Source organism: Botryllus schlosseri, chromosome 11, assembly GCF_051294905.1.
Source record: "Botryllus schlosseri isolate E-star chromosome 11, Bs_hap1, whole genome shotgun sequence".
Taxonomy (NCBI): Eukaryota; Metazoa; Chordata; class Ascidiacea; order Stolidobranchia; family Styelidae; genus Botryllus; species Botryllus schlosseri.
Window position 1 is genome coordinate 27,222,463 of NC_137246.1, and position 14,742 is coordinate 27,237,204.

The 14,742-nt window shown below is 40.9% G+C and overlaps 3 protein-coding genes across 3 annotated transcripts in view; 2 read left to right on the forward strand and 1 right to left on the reverse strand.

The window, feature by feature from the left end:
• The window catches only part of LOC145449724 (atlastin-2-like), a 214,325-nt gene that overhangs the window by 39,557 nt on the left and 160,026 nt on the right, over positions 1 to 14,742 (forward strand). The window lies entirely within an intron of this gene.
• Positions 317 to 3,066, reverse strand: LOC145450357 (uncharacterized). The gene is made up of 3 exons (XM_080328868.1): positions 2,777 to 3,066; positions 517 to 616; positions 317 to 441 (listed from the first exon to the last, which is right to left on the reverse strand). The coding sequence occupies exons 1-3, from the start codon at positions 2,966 to 2,968 to the stop codon at positions 362 to 364; spliced, it is 372 nt and encodes a 123-aa protein (XP_080184994.1). The 5' UTR covers positions 2,969 to 3,066; the 3' UTR covers positions 317 to 361.
• LOC145450346 (uncharacterized) lies at positions 4,199 to 14,460 on the forward strand. Its single transcript, XM_080328858.1, has 9 exons — positions 4,199 to 4,621; positions 5,553 to 5,636; positions 6,195 to 6,338; positions 7,951 to 8,123; positions 8,188 to 8,285; positions 10,077 to 10,560; positions 11,735 to 11,924; positions 12,927 to 13,232; positions 13,946 to 14,460. Exons 1-9 carry the CDS (start codon positions 4,372 to 4,374, stop codon positions 14,386 to 14,388), a joined length of 2,172 nt encoding a protein of 723 aa, XP_080184984.1. The 5' UTR covers positions 4,199 to 4,371; the 3' UTR covers positions 14,389 to 14,460.

A 14,742-nucleotide genomic window follows, 5' to 3' on the forward strand; every position in this document is an offset into this window, starting at 1 on the left:
GGAGTGCCCGCTGTCACAGTGTCGTCTGGGGAAATTGTCGTATTTGTTTTGGCCGTCGCTGTTTGAGCCAATCGCGGTTTTGGCCGTCGCTGTTATGGCCGTCGCTGTTGTGGCCAGTCGGTGTTTTGGCCGTCGCTATTAAGGCCGTCGCTATTTTAGCCGTACACCATTTCGTTGATACCATTTTTGATGATATTTTTCTATTCTCAATAAATTACGTTATTCGTGCCATCATGCGGCTCCCGACAGAGTTGAGGTTCATAAAATGGCTCCCACAGTGAAAAAGCTTGAGAACCACTGCTCTATAGTGTCACTATTGCGAGTCGGCGAAAGAACTTTATTAAACAATCAATTTGCCCGCTCAGTTGTAATACTCCACACGATAGTTGACGAACACCAGCTCCAGGCTTATCCTGGCGACGAAACTGAACCCATTGCAAACTGAAAAAATGAAGGGAAGCGAGCGCTGAAAATCTGTCTGTAACATTGCGACCAGGTGGACGCGTAAAAACGTACCGATTAGAGCAAAAGAGATCCGGTCCATCGACGTTTGATAGCGGAGGGTACTGTGGACGAAGCCTGCGATCGACAGGATGAACGTGACGACATGCAAGACCTAAACAGAAATTGGACGCAACGTTATATAATGGAAATTGTGTATAATCCCAGCCTTGGTGGGAACGCAGCTATTCGTACTTTTTCGACTAGACTTGGGCGGTCGGGCGGGCAGTTCTCCAAATTAGATTAGAATGACTGAATACGCAAACAAATACAAGAAAAAACAGGCCCGGTTCTCGTAAACATGCGAATGGCAAATGTCTTACACGAAGCTTGGCTCGTTCCGCATTCCTATAGCATTTTCAGGAATACTAGATTTAGAATTAAAATAAGAACATATAGTAGCATTCGCAAATTACATCACCGGCATTTTGCTTTAATTAGTCAAGCAGACAACTAGAATTTGTGGAGGTCTCCAACTCTGCTTGCGACTATTATCCTTGATGAACTCATCACGTTAGAGAGCGGTGGAAACTTTTATTAACTCTAAGAAGAGTAAATTACGACTTGCGGAATTCACATAGGCTTTTTAGTAGCTGCAAGCCTCGCCGTCTCATAACAACTGGTTAACCAACGGCGATGGCAGAACTTACCTAAATAATTCACAATACACAAATTACACATACCAATCGTGGCTAGGGATGGTGTGAACCTCTGAAAGGTTCAGGTTCGTGTGAACGCGAACATCATGACGTCACGTGACGTCATATTGCTAATTCCAACCCGACATTTCAGTGAAGTCATAGCCTATATTATTGTACATTGCACAATTGTATACGATACCTAGCGACGACTCGGGCCACAATGCTGAAATGCATATTGACGAATGTATCAACTGAGGAAATCAAATGATATAATAATCCCATAAAATCAATATCTTCCGTCGCTTTGCCAACAATTTCGACGAGGACTAGCAAGGGAATATAAGCTTACGCCGTAACGGTCTAGGCCAGACCGGACAATGTGTTCGGCGTCTTCGTAGTATTGCTACGTTGATATTGAGCAGAATGTAAAACGGGTTTCTATTATTGCAACCGCTATTGGCCTTGTACGCCTGCTAGATTTTTGACATCACAGCAGAGAGTCACTAAATATTCACAAACGGAAAGCTGGATATTTCGAGCAAAGTTTTGTAAAAAATGAAGTAAATTTTTGAGATTGTCAAGGTGAATGCTCGTTTAGTGTTTATTTTTGTTACTGTCAGCGCCATGCATAGAGTGGCCCGCAGTTAAAATGCAATAAATTTAAATCAAAGCTGTTAAAATGAAGTGAAAATTGTATTGTATGAAAAAGGTTCACAGTGCAAAACCTACCAAGCTTCGTTTCTGAACGTGAACCTCTGAAATTCTCGGGTTCACACACAGAACGCGAACGTGAACCTCACGTTGACACCATCCCTAAATCGTGGGCAGTTTTAGGGAAACCACCCGATTCGAGAAAGTTTCCTAGTCGTTGAACAGATTTTTTCATAAATTTTCGTTTGCGAAGTCAGCAAACCTATGCAAACTTTAGTGCTTTGGCCCGTGTTTTAGCCCATTTGAGCTTAGCTGACACGTAACGGACTATAGCTAAATTTGAACACAATTGGCACTTGTTCGTGGGCCGCAAGAGTTTTTCTGTGGGCCGCAGATTGCATACCCTTGTCCGACACTACACCTACATGCAATTTGAAAGCTTGATCGGATGCAAAGTGAATTGAGCACTGAGCATGAGCACTGAGCAGTCTGAGCCTAATTTTACAATACCTGACGATGCCATCAATGTGATGAAACTGGTAGTAAATAGCCTACCATTTATTACGCAGCACCCAAATAAATAAATCGATATTCATCTCTAATTTCCAGAATGGTCGACTGAGTACGGCATTAGAAATTGAATGAAATTCGGACTATACACAGAGCAATAACTATGAATTGTAGGTAAATCGCGCCAACCGCGAAAAAAATTGTCACCAGACCGCATCTTCGCGCCCTTCCTTCAGATGCTGTCACGCCCCCTGTTTGAGAACCACTTATAGCATTTTCAGGAAAAGCAGGAATTACATTAGAATTAAAATGATATCATAGAAACATTTCACCAATTAGATTATAATTCTATGTTAATTAGATAACTAGAATTACATAGTTGAGCAGGTCTGACTGGAATAGGTCGGTAAATATAACTTGCCTATCCGGCGCGAGCCATGATGCCAATTCTAATGAAATGTTGAATCACATACCAGAATGAGGTATGAAAATGTTTGAGTTGTTTGGAGGGGTGACTGCAGCGCGGTGTAGTTGATGATGTCGTACAGAATCCCTGCGATGAGCAAGAAACCGGTAAATCCCGCCACGAAGACGTAAAATTCGTTCTGTCGGAGTCTCCGGTAGCAGACATTCTTCTCGGATTTCTCCGAACGAAATCTTTCCATTCCATGTTACGAAGTTGAAGTGCGCAGCTTCAGTCCGCCATCGCCCCGCTCGAAGCGGCCCCCAGAATATTTTCTTGCGCTTTATAACACCTTTTCGACTTGAGGTTGATGCGAGTGCGTTCGTGAATATTATGACGTAATAATCGTGGCTCGTAAATGTAAATTTGCTGGCGGAGATCGACAACCAGAATATCTTCAGTTTTTTTCAAAGTACATTAGGATCAGAATAATAGGTGCACAGTTCTTTTTAAAATTAGATTCTAATTTCAACTACTGAATTCGCAAATACTTGGAAATTGAATTAAGTTTTGGATTACAAAGAACAAGCTCGGTCCACATCAACTCAAAGCTCATTCTTATATATAAGCATGATAATGACAAATGTCGGTACAGCAACCTTGACTCGTTTTTCACGACAATATAGTTATCCTGTAGGGAATCCCGAAATTATATATCGGAAACATGTGACAAATTAGATTAGAAATAGATTACCAGCGTTATGCTCAAATAAGTCTAATTATACAAATAGAATCATGTAATTGTCCAAGTCTTTGGCTGTCGGTGTGAATTTGAAGTATGAATTAATCGATTACAAATCACCTTCCAAAAATAGAAAAAGGAAGTCCCAGGAGATTGAGCTCATCACTGCTGCTCAGTGGATATATACGCATAAAGTTTACAGTTGCATATTAAAGTTCCATCGAATTTTCTTACAAATTAGGTTGAAGACCTTACAAGTTTAAGTTCAGCTAAAGATAACATCTCACGAAAGAGACTACTCCACTTCAACCAATCATCTAATTATATATATCTATCTATCATATATCATATATATATCATTGACTTCAACTAAGCATAGGCCTCTTCGTTTTACATCATTTTGGCTCAGGTGAGTGTCTGATTTCGAATATACTACTCCAAGTAGTTTTGACACCTTCGTATCTTTTCACTGTATCGCAGTCTTGTGTTGTATTGAAATGATGAAATTGGTAACAATAAACTCAACTGAAGTACATGAAATCATAGTCGTTGGCTTTAAGATACAATGAATTCCAGTCTAATATGGAACAGGCGTATACATGGTGACATTGGTGAGTATATATTTCCTCTGCGAGGCCAAACATGGAATTCAACTGCATGTCGCAGAATTTCGAATTATCACATGGAATTGATTGATTTGTAAAATCGATAACGGTTTTTGTTCTCACAATTCTGATGGAAAGTCGATTCTCTCTGCCCAGAAAATTTGACGCAACAATTGAAAGCGTTTCTTCCTGACTCAGTATTCCCCAGAGATCGTCTTTTTCTCGAAATGGGACCTGGCGCTTTATTCCGACTGAGCCAATCGAGCGCGTTATTTGGTGCAGAAACAGACAGAAACATTTGATGTTGCTCATGAAGAGATGCAAAATGAGCCTTATTTTACCTTTGAGCTCCAAAAAATCGTCCGCACTAGCTGGAAAGTACGGTCTACCTGCGTTATTGCTATTCTTGCGCTAATTCTGGTGTCAGTTTCTACTTTTACGGACAACTGGCGATGTGGAATAACTTCGTGGAACTTCAAAAACGGCTCGTATGGATATCACGGCCGCTCTCTCAAAGCGAATAAAATCCGAGTCTGTTCAGGGCTGTGGCGTATATGTTGCATACAAGGCATGTATTGATATTTTTTAGATTTGATTTGTATAGGTGCATATTGCATAGACCCAAAACTCTCTAATGGGGAATCAGATTTGTACTAAGTACTAACCATAGTTGTATCGCGTTGTGTGTCTTGTATATCGCATTCGTACATTGTGTGTGTGTGTGTGTGTGTGTTCGGCAGATGAAAATTTAATCTACCGATTATTGATTAAGATTGGTCAACTAGCTATTGTTATTTTGAGTAGTTCTAGTTGCGTATTATAAAAATGCTTTGGAACAACAATAAAACACATGTCGTCGTTTGGCGTGAATCGTGATACCGGTATGATGTATAGTGTGATGACTGATGTTATTGCGGCCATTGCTAGCTCAGAGTCATCAAGTGGCGTACCCAGGGGGACGACCCCCTCCCCATTTCAAACTCGAAAGCCCCTATTTCTGAAGTGCAGATTCTATATCCAATATTTCTTGGCTAATTTTACAATTAGGTAATTCGTTATAGTTCAGTTATAGTTATAGTTGTGTTTTAGTCAGTTGGTTAGTTGCGGATTTTTCAAGGTCGTTTTTGTTCCATAGTTCTTGTACAAGTCTGGGGAGAATGTGTTATTTAGCGGTTCATGGAATTTCTTTCTCTGTCCCTGATTAATTACAGCCATGTATTTATTTCTACACTATTGTTGACACACGTGAACTATACTGAAGCAGGTCATCTGTATTGCCAATACATAGCCTAGGACTCTAGGAGGCGAATCTGTTTGGTAGTTGCGCATTGGTAGCAGTCGGTGGTGACTTGGAAATTGTTGGAAATCTTTATATTTTACATTGCAGAATACACGCTGTAATAACTTTAGTACAGACGACATAGCCTACATCACTGACTTGCATGAAAAGTTGCGAGTAGAATTTTCACGACACTCGCACAAAAATATGTTGTCTTTAGATTCGTGTGAATTTTCTTGCCAGCCAATTTACGTAAATCCAGTCCACCAACAAGGAGGGTTCGGTGCATTCGGCGATATCATCGGTAAGACAAAAAAACAAGATTGCGTGTGCGATACAGATATAGACTGTAATTTTACGTAACTACGATTGGCGATAATAATATAGTTTTGCCTCCAGATTTTACGGTCTTGGCTTAATAATAATATCCACATGACCTCATCATGCTCCCGATATAACATTACTTGCCGTGTACAGCGAAGTCACAATTAAGACTATAGTCTCATTGCTAGAAACGAATTCGGTCGATTGGAAGTTTAATATCATGGATAACAATAACAGCTTTGCAGAATATAGTTATAATAAGACTCCACCCGAGTTCGAATCTAGTACTGCGATTTCAACATTTATTGTAATTGTCATTATTCGGTGATACAACAATTGAGATATAAAGTTCTTCCCGATTATCTACTGTATAGTTGCTGACGATTCCCCTGACGAGTGTCAAGCGAAAATAGTTGGGTTTATTTCAATATTTTATTATATCGCAAACTTTTGGTGTTCTGATATGATGCGAATTTCAATAAAATGACGAAGACTATGAATGAACTTGGGCGATAACGTTGTATCTGCTGTATTTTAGATGCGATGAGGAGGTCCAACGTATTCCCAATATCCAGCATAGTTTTTGCCTTTACTGGCCTCGTCGCGTTCTTGGGAGGTGTGTTTATGACGAAGCAACGATCGACAATCACTGTTCTAACAGGGATTCTATTTGTGCTCTCTGGTGAGTCATACCGCGTAGGCCTATCTCGTCGAATTGTTTCTGCTCGTTGTATGTGGCTACTTCTGAAGTTACTCAATTTTAATCCTTTTTTAATTCACAGTTCCTTTTTGCAGCAGTGTCGTCGGTTTTTCTTTTTGTGTATAATTTGGGGGTCGTCGAATGCTTGCATATTAGCGTAAGGTCTCATGAGGCTAGTAACGGTTTTAAGAACCACTGCTCTATACATAGAGTCTAACTAAACCATGAGTGTTCAATCATTTTGCTACTCACGACCGCATACAGATTACATATATAGCTTACGGCCGCATTCCAGCCGACAGTCGTAATGGCCCACCTGAACGCTAAATATCCATGTTAAATCGACTACGGCGGGGACTTCGCACCGAGGACAGGGGCCATCATTGCTTTCTTGTGAAATGCCTTCCACATAAAATTTCTAATTGCAGAAACAGAACGCCTCGGCAAGCTGATGATGCGCACCTAAACGCGAACGTTATGACAAGTTATTGAGATTCGTTGTGAAGCCGCGCAAAAATTATTTCAACTTCATGAATGAATTTGTTGATAATATTGGTAGTTGCATGTATTATTACCAAACTATTTATTTTATCAAATATTTTCCTTCCTCGGCCCATGTGATCAGACTTACCGGTAGAACAGGCTGTCCAATATCCACCCCCTGCTATATACATACGTATAGCCTATACGTCAAAGTCACGTCGTATTCGATATGAACTTTCTACTTAGATATTACCCGATAATGATGTTTTACTTTCCTTTGGCGTATTGCTCTGTCAACGAATTCATTACACTTGGACGCTATACCCTTGAAAGTGTTAATGACAGTAATTGCATTCAAGCGATGATGCAGTTCATTACTGAGAGTGATGCGATTCTTGATATACAATGTAGAGGTCGACCGATTATCGGCTTGGCCGATTATCGGCGCCGATATTTTGAACTTTCTCGAATATCGGTATCGGCCAATCTAGGCCGATATCGCGACCGATATTTTATATCTAACTACAATCTACCTTTTCTGAACTGATCTGCAATTCTGTATCATGTTTTGATTTTCGGGTTATCCCAAATTTCAACGAATGTTCACAATTAAGCAATGAGTCTTTTCAATTTCAGTTTTCTCGTTTGTTGTTCACCTTTCTGTGGTATGAACAAGTGCCACCTTGCCTAATATATAATATTTTTGGCGAAATAGTTCTCTGCTCCTTCCATATTAATATCGGCCTATGATATCAGTTATCGGCCTTGTGAGCGTCGAAATATCGGTATCGGTATCGGCCTGTAAAAATCAATATCGGTCGACCTCTAATACAATGTTCCTTTCAATTCTCTACTAGTTGCTGACGATGGCCCCTGGCGAGTGTCAACCGAAAACATTTGTGTTTATTTCAATGATGTGAATATTTTATTCAATTGTATATCGATGTTCTCAATCTCTCGTCGATGGAGTTCTATATAACCCTGCTCTCGTCGCACATTGATTAGTTATTCTCTTCTGTCACATCGAATGCGAGGACATGGTTGAACGTGACTATTAAGTCCGGTTCAGTTTGTGCAATGTGCATGCTAGAGAAATATGTTTCCTTTGCAGGACTAATGAATATGGTCGGGCTCGTGATATACTCCTCAAAAAACAGTCAATCGTACGGCCTCTCATGGGATAACACGTATTACGGGTGGTCTTTCTATCTCGCCGGGCTGGCTTTCGCACTTTCGCAGTGCGCTGGCGTGATGACAATCAAATTAACGAATCAGGCTGCGAGCGTACGTAGATCGATCGGTATTGATTTTACTCAAGTTGGCACTTATCGTCACGTACTCGCGTCAGGAAACAACCGAACTATTCCAGACTGAGGCAAACGAAGGAGAATCTCAGGACAGTAAACTGACCGGAATAAATCCACACCATGACGATTTATTCAGCAGGTTTATATCATCTGCATATATATTTCATTTAATTCGACAAGAATGGGAACTTCCTGACCGAGGCATGAGTTAGTTTAGCCTTTTATATTGGCTTCTCCATAAAAGAATATACATTTTATTTCAATTAAATAGTATATTCGTGTTGAAATAAACCCGAATATTTTCGGCTGACACTCGGCAGGGGTAATCGTCATCGTCAGCAACTAGTAGAGAATTGGAAAGAACACTGTATATCAACAATCAAATCACAAAATGTGACGTCACCAGCATGAAATTGTTACCCCTGACGAGTGTCAGCCGAAAATATTCGGGTTTATTTCAATATGAATATACTATTCAATTGTATATTGCAGTTCTGTACCTCCAAGAAGCTCTTCTCATTTTATTTCCAGAACCAGAACTAGGCGAGCAGAAAAATTGGATTAGAATTAGGAAGAAATACAGTAAAAATGAACTTCAGTTCGTGTCAAATGGGAGCTTATTCTCGTAAGCACGAGAATGGCAAATGTCTGTACGTACACTCGTACAGTGTACGCCGGACTTGTCGTTTCGCACTATGACTAAATACACTATACCAGGGGTCGGGAACCTTTTTGGTCTGAAAAGCCATATTGGCCCTATTTTTCCCATTTTAACTCCCAAATAGCCATACATGACAATCAATTGTTACGTCACAATTGAAAATCCGTGACGTCATGGTAGCACTGATTCGAACTCACCACATGGGATTCGTCGTATGCGCCGCATTTAGTCTGTAAAACTCGCACTAATCACGCTAGTTGCCTTATTTAAACCATGATAAACTGTGATACATCAGATACGCCGGGTCAGGGGAGGACAGTCAGGCAGTACCTCACCTGTCGTCAGGATGAGTGAATGAAAATTGTGAAACCTTCAATTAGTATTGGTATTTTCTATCGATGTTCATGGCTGACAAGATTTTGAACATTTTTCTCTCTAGGTCACACAATTTGCATATTTATTGTTCGGAAATAAAGCGCGAAAGCAGAGGTGATCGAGGCACTGACGGACCAAGCCTCGCCATTGATAACGCAATTCATCATAAATAGCATCTAACTGTCGCATTGATAGCCGAGAATCTAAATACTGATCGAATTCTCAATTCTCAAAGTATTCGTCGGTATAACACGTCATAACGTTGCGCTACTCGCCTACCTTCTATCGTCGGTACTACAGAGCTATTTACCAATCAAGAACGTCGGCAATTTGCAATTCGAGTTTGTAATTGTGAATGTAACGTCCACGGCAGTTCATTTCGCGTCGTAGATCAGAAAGATAATTTGTATTTGAAAACTGCGTTGTCATATGGGCGTCGTCATGTCTGCTATTCTCTTTGATCATTCAACGTATGGTGCAATCCAAGATTTCGAGTCGGGTTCATCGAATTCAAGAGTGATATTGGTCGCCGGCGCGACAGTACGTTGAGAAGTTTGAAAAGAGGGGGTCCGAGCTCCTAAACCTGAAAACGGCATTGTCTTTACCTCTCAAAGACACGTTTATACTGTCGCGAGAATAATTATTCTGGCCGCGATGAAAATTTATACCAACAAGTTGCTGCAATATTGATGAATTCAGTATAAAAATAAATATTTGGCAAAGAGCCATATCTTATCCCCAAAAGAGCCATATATGGCTCGCGAGCCATATAGGTTCCCGACCACTGCACTGTACAGTTCTGCAGTGCGGGCATCGCTTATGCATTGGCTAGAAATCAAATGCGCAGAAAAGGCAAGTCGATAAGGCCCTAAATTTATATATTTATTCGTATAGCTGTGGCGTCGTGACCGGGACATTGAAGAGTCCTAATGCGGGTAATCGAAGTGTCGAAATATTTACTAGAGACGAAGAACAGAGCCAAGATATTCCCGCACCAGGCCTGCAGCAATTCACCGAAGCAGCCATACCGCCGTTCGCAAATCAAACACCTTTATCTGATTATGCTCGCCGTTATTTGCCGGCGACTTCTCCGACAATACCGTATCCTTCACACACTATTGAAGGGGGGAATAAATTGCTACAGTCGATGAATTGCAAGTGTTGTCTGCAATATACACATCCTGGCAAGAGATATTACAAAGATAACATCAGTACTAGATCTTGGTATCTCGATGACACGAATCACCCTGACTTAAGTCAGTCCGCTCGAACTTTCTCGGCATCGAGTATTCGTCCCTGCTTGAAATATGTAACGACTTCTCCGCGTCAATCCGGAATTCGGAACCAGCCCGCGAAGGAGTTCAGACAATTAACCGCGGTGAGTAATTTGATCAATATTGTCGAAAGATAGCATCCTTAGGCGACGCAATTCTTCTACTAACTGTATATATATAGAGAGAGATATGATATTCTTTCTCGCCTGCACCATCGAGATGCTTTGGCGACGGAGTTGCGATACGGCCCCATGAGGTCATCTAGTCTGCGCCCCCGTTTTTTTTTTCTCCTCCATGCTATCCGTGATTGCTGAGCGCCTAGCAGGATAGCTGCGGATACCATTTTTCGAGTCTTTGGTATGACCCGGCCGGGGATCGAACCCACGACCTACCGCTCGAGAAGCCGGACGCATAACCATTACACTATCTATCTATCTATACTGTTTGACACCACGAATATGGCGACAGCGGGTGCCTTAATTGGACCTAGCCTTAAACTTTGCGAGCCTGCGGAACACTTACGTTAATCTGCAGGACTTCGCAGAACCCCAGATTTTCGCTGTGTCATAAATCACAATGAACATGTAACTATAGAAATTAAACAAGGAACGGCAACGACCGATTTTGCAGCTTTGTTCCGCTTCGCTGAGGCTGAAGTGGAGAATTGTTTTGCGTAAGCGACTGTAGGATTTCTGGCAATCCAAAAGCTATCTTCCCGACCGCAGAAATTACTGAATTGGATCTTGATCGAAAGCTGCTGTTGCACCGATTCCGAAAATATAAATTAAAATATTGATCAGGCACCGATCCACCTATAATCTGTCCTCCAAGTCTGAAATATCGGCATTGTTCAGAACAATAACATAACATAAATTACAACCAATGATGGCGTGTCATCACAAATCACATGTATACGAGTTCAGTGTGTGACTTGACCTTTATATATAGGCCTAAACCACTGAGACTGACTTAGGGTACCTCTAGTGTTCCATGTAACACCAGTCAAGAATCACGCCTAGACAAAGATTGGATAATTCCTTTGGCACTTATACTAATATTTATTGTAATAAATCCCAGTATACGAATATGGAGCCAGTTATTACGAAAACAATGTCCCCTGCACTCCGCTGTATTCGTTCGTTTGTTCGTTCAATCATATTTAATCTGCGTTTTATCAATTGCTAACGCTACACTGATCAATGTCCATTGTCCATTGCTCATTCTTCCTATCCACATCCTCTGTCACTGGTTACGAGTTCCGCTTTAATTTATTTCTAGGTCAAGATGCATTCCGTTGATGAACTATCATTCCCGAATGACAGTAGAAGATACCTCTCTTCCATAAATCGCCATCAGAAACCGAAAAGAGCTCTAAATCACGTCGAGAACAAAATATCTGATGCACCAGTGACGCTTGTCACACCCATCCCATCCCTTTCAAGGATAGTTCGAGATCGTCGGACGCAAGGTATTGGAATATATATTTGTTAGCAATATCTCTCGAGGATTGATGATTATAATCAAAAGAAAACAAATGGACTGTGTGCAATAGAATAGGTCATCTGTCACGCAAAGTCAGAGCCTTACTGTGACGGTAAATTTGTTCCAGTAACATTATAAGCTCGTTATACTTTTGCTATTACTGCATGCATTTAGGTCACTAACAAATACTGCCAATATTGTGATATACCACCGAGTAAAAGTTGGGAACCAGAGCCATCATCAAAGTGAAAATATGACAACGACTGCCACGGCTCGATTTCCATATGGGTTGATACTGATTTAAAAACAATATTTGTTTATGCGCTACAGTAAAATACCCTATTAGGCCGACTGGTGCTTTCTATAACCGCGAGTGAAATAAGATGAGACAAAGTTTATTACTAATGATTATTGGCCAAAAACAAATGATTTACGTGAAGAAAACAATAAATGACAATCGTCAGTATGCCTAAAGTTGAAGCAATATTCAATATGCAATAGCCTGATTTGATAGGGCGCTAAATGAACCACTAATCTTCTGTTTTTAATTGATTATTTTCGGCGCATTTTAGAGGTTAAACCAGTTCATACAGCTGAGCGATGCAGCCAAGTTAAACGGCGAAAATACCGTCACCTGGTCCGTCAAGATACGCCTGTGCTACAGTATTTTCGAGTAGAATCTATATCCAATTTATCGCGTGCTGATTCAGAAGTAGTTTATATGTGGAATAAGTTGTAGGTAATAAGTTGAAGGACTTGCTTTTGTAAGGCAATCGTGATTGTCAAATGGAAAATAATGTACTTTGTCATAATTGTCGTATGTTCATCCGCTCAAGACAATGTAGGCAACAAGGCGATTCACAAGACACAATGCAAGAAAATGCTACTGCAGGCCTACCCCACTCCACCAATGTCAAAGAATTCTTTATAAAAGCCATTGATATCTAGGTAACCTTGATTTTAAAGCTTTCTTTGTTTAATACTGCAGAAACGGGTGATGCGTTCCGTCGAAAAGCATGTTCAAAAGTCTCATTCAGCGACGAGCTATCATTTGATTCACAATCACCATCGAAGGACGACACGTTAACGAAATCACTGATGAGGTCACCCTCTGTCAGCGAAATACGGCGAAGCGCTACTGATGAAGGGTTAGGCGCGCGTAATTGTAATATGCCACGACATTACGCGTCGACATCGAATTGTGCTGACACCAGCAAGCCCCAGTACACGATACTGCGCAACACTTTGCGCAGGCAACGTAGGTTGGAACGTAATTCAGTTTCGGATTGGCGAGGTTGGTGAATTTGATAAGCATACTGATACAATAAGTAAATGAATGAAATCCCATTGCAAATTTACCGGAAGCTCCCATTTTCCGATTTCAGTTACGATGAAATGCAAATCATCATTAGCTCAATAGGAATTTTCATCATTTCAAAGCACAAGATTGCGATAAAATGAAAAGATGCGACGAAACGACTTTGAGTAGTATTTGAAATCAGACACCTACCCGGGATTATGTCAGTAAATAATAGGCATGCTGCACACTTGCACACTGCACTCTGAATGAAAAGCAACATAAGATAACATAAAAGACAATACGTTGAAAATGAAGCGGCTTGTGCCGGAAGATGAAGTCGATATGTCAGATCATGGTCCGGTAATCTCGAGCGCATGTAGATATTCTATCGGATCCATACATGCGATGCCTTTTCGTCACGTTCAAAATATATTATCTTGGAATTTTAGGCTATTGTGGCGACCTGCTAAGCCTCAGCAACGAATCGGGAGCACAATATCTCTGATAACCCTGTTCCGATATTCCGAAGTAGTTTGAGGAAGAGTAGCTAACAGAGCACAAAAGCATGCACACGATGTAGTTTTCTGGAGTCGTGTTGAAAATGGGACATTCCGCATTCAAACGATTCCAAACGAATTCTGTTAGACTTCGAATCGCTCGCACTCGCTCACTACGCGTTTATACCTACGGTAACATTACTTTTACAGATGCGGTTGCTAACCACCAATATCACACTTTACCTTTGAATGAGATGGATCATTCGACAATGACGGCCACTTCATATTGCGTTGTCCCTGGCTCTGAAACCTTGCAAAATCCGAATGAGCTCTCTCCGGGAGGCCACAGCGTGAGCCAGAAAGACGACAGGCAGGAAATCGCCCCGAAGAGTACTCCTAACAGTGGCGAGTTCTCTCAGATTACAGCAAAACTAAAACGCTGGTATTCCACGACTGCGATGAACTTGCAAGAACTCAAACCAATATTGAAAAGATCTAAAACACTATCGAATATCCACATGGCAGCCAGAAACGGTTCACGCACTACGGGCAGTGGGAAGGGAAATGTGACCAAGATCTCGACGACTGAACGTCTCAAGTCTCCGAAATCTCCAACGTATTCAACGGCTAAAATCACGAGCACTGCTGTTTAGTTTCAATAGTATAAATCGACTTTCTTTACCATGGGTTTTCCGTTGATAATAAATTTAATTTCGATAGAACAAGTATATATTGATCTGCGTGTATTTCAAATAGTCAATTTAACGCGGCTTAAGTTGTGTTGAAGATTTAAACGTTCATATACAACAAGGGTAGCTAATCTACGGCTTGCTAGCCATATACGGCTCTATGATAAATTTTTATATTCAACACTCAAATCGCATTGTTTATTTAATATTTCTGCAATTATTCTTAGCTTCCGGTGGCAGCTGAGGCAATTCTTTGTGAGGTCAGGACAGTTGCGAGTTCCGGGGCCAAGAAACCCTTATCACAGGTTTAATATTGCC

Bases quoted from the DNA above. Each gene is read 5' to 3' on its own strand.
- LOC145450357 (XM_080328868.1), bottom strand. From the start codon at position 2,968: ATGGAAAGATTTCGTTCGGAGAAATCCGAGAAGAATGTCTGCTACCGG. The intron at 617-2,776 runs GTATGTGATTCA...ATTTCTGTTTAG, and splicing joins CATTTTCATACCTCATTCTG to GTCTTGCATGTCGTCACGTT. The intron at 442-516 runs GTACGTTTTTAC...TCATTTTTTCAG, and splicing joins GATCTCTTTTGCTCTAATCG to TTTGCAATGGGTTCAGTTTC.
- LOC145450346 (XM_080328858.1), top strand. From the start codon at position 4,372: ATGCAAAATGAGCCTTATTTTACCTTTGAGCTCCAAAAAATCGTCCGC. The intron at 5,637-6,194 runs GTAAGACAAAAA...GCTGTATTTTAG, and splicing joins TGCATTCGGCGATATCATCG to ATGCGATGAGGAGGTCCAAC. The intron at 13,233-13,945 runs GTTGGTGAATTT...TTACTTTTACAG, and splicing joins TTCAGTTTCGGATTGGCGAG to ATGCGGTTGCTAACCACCAA.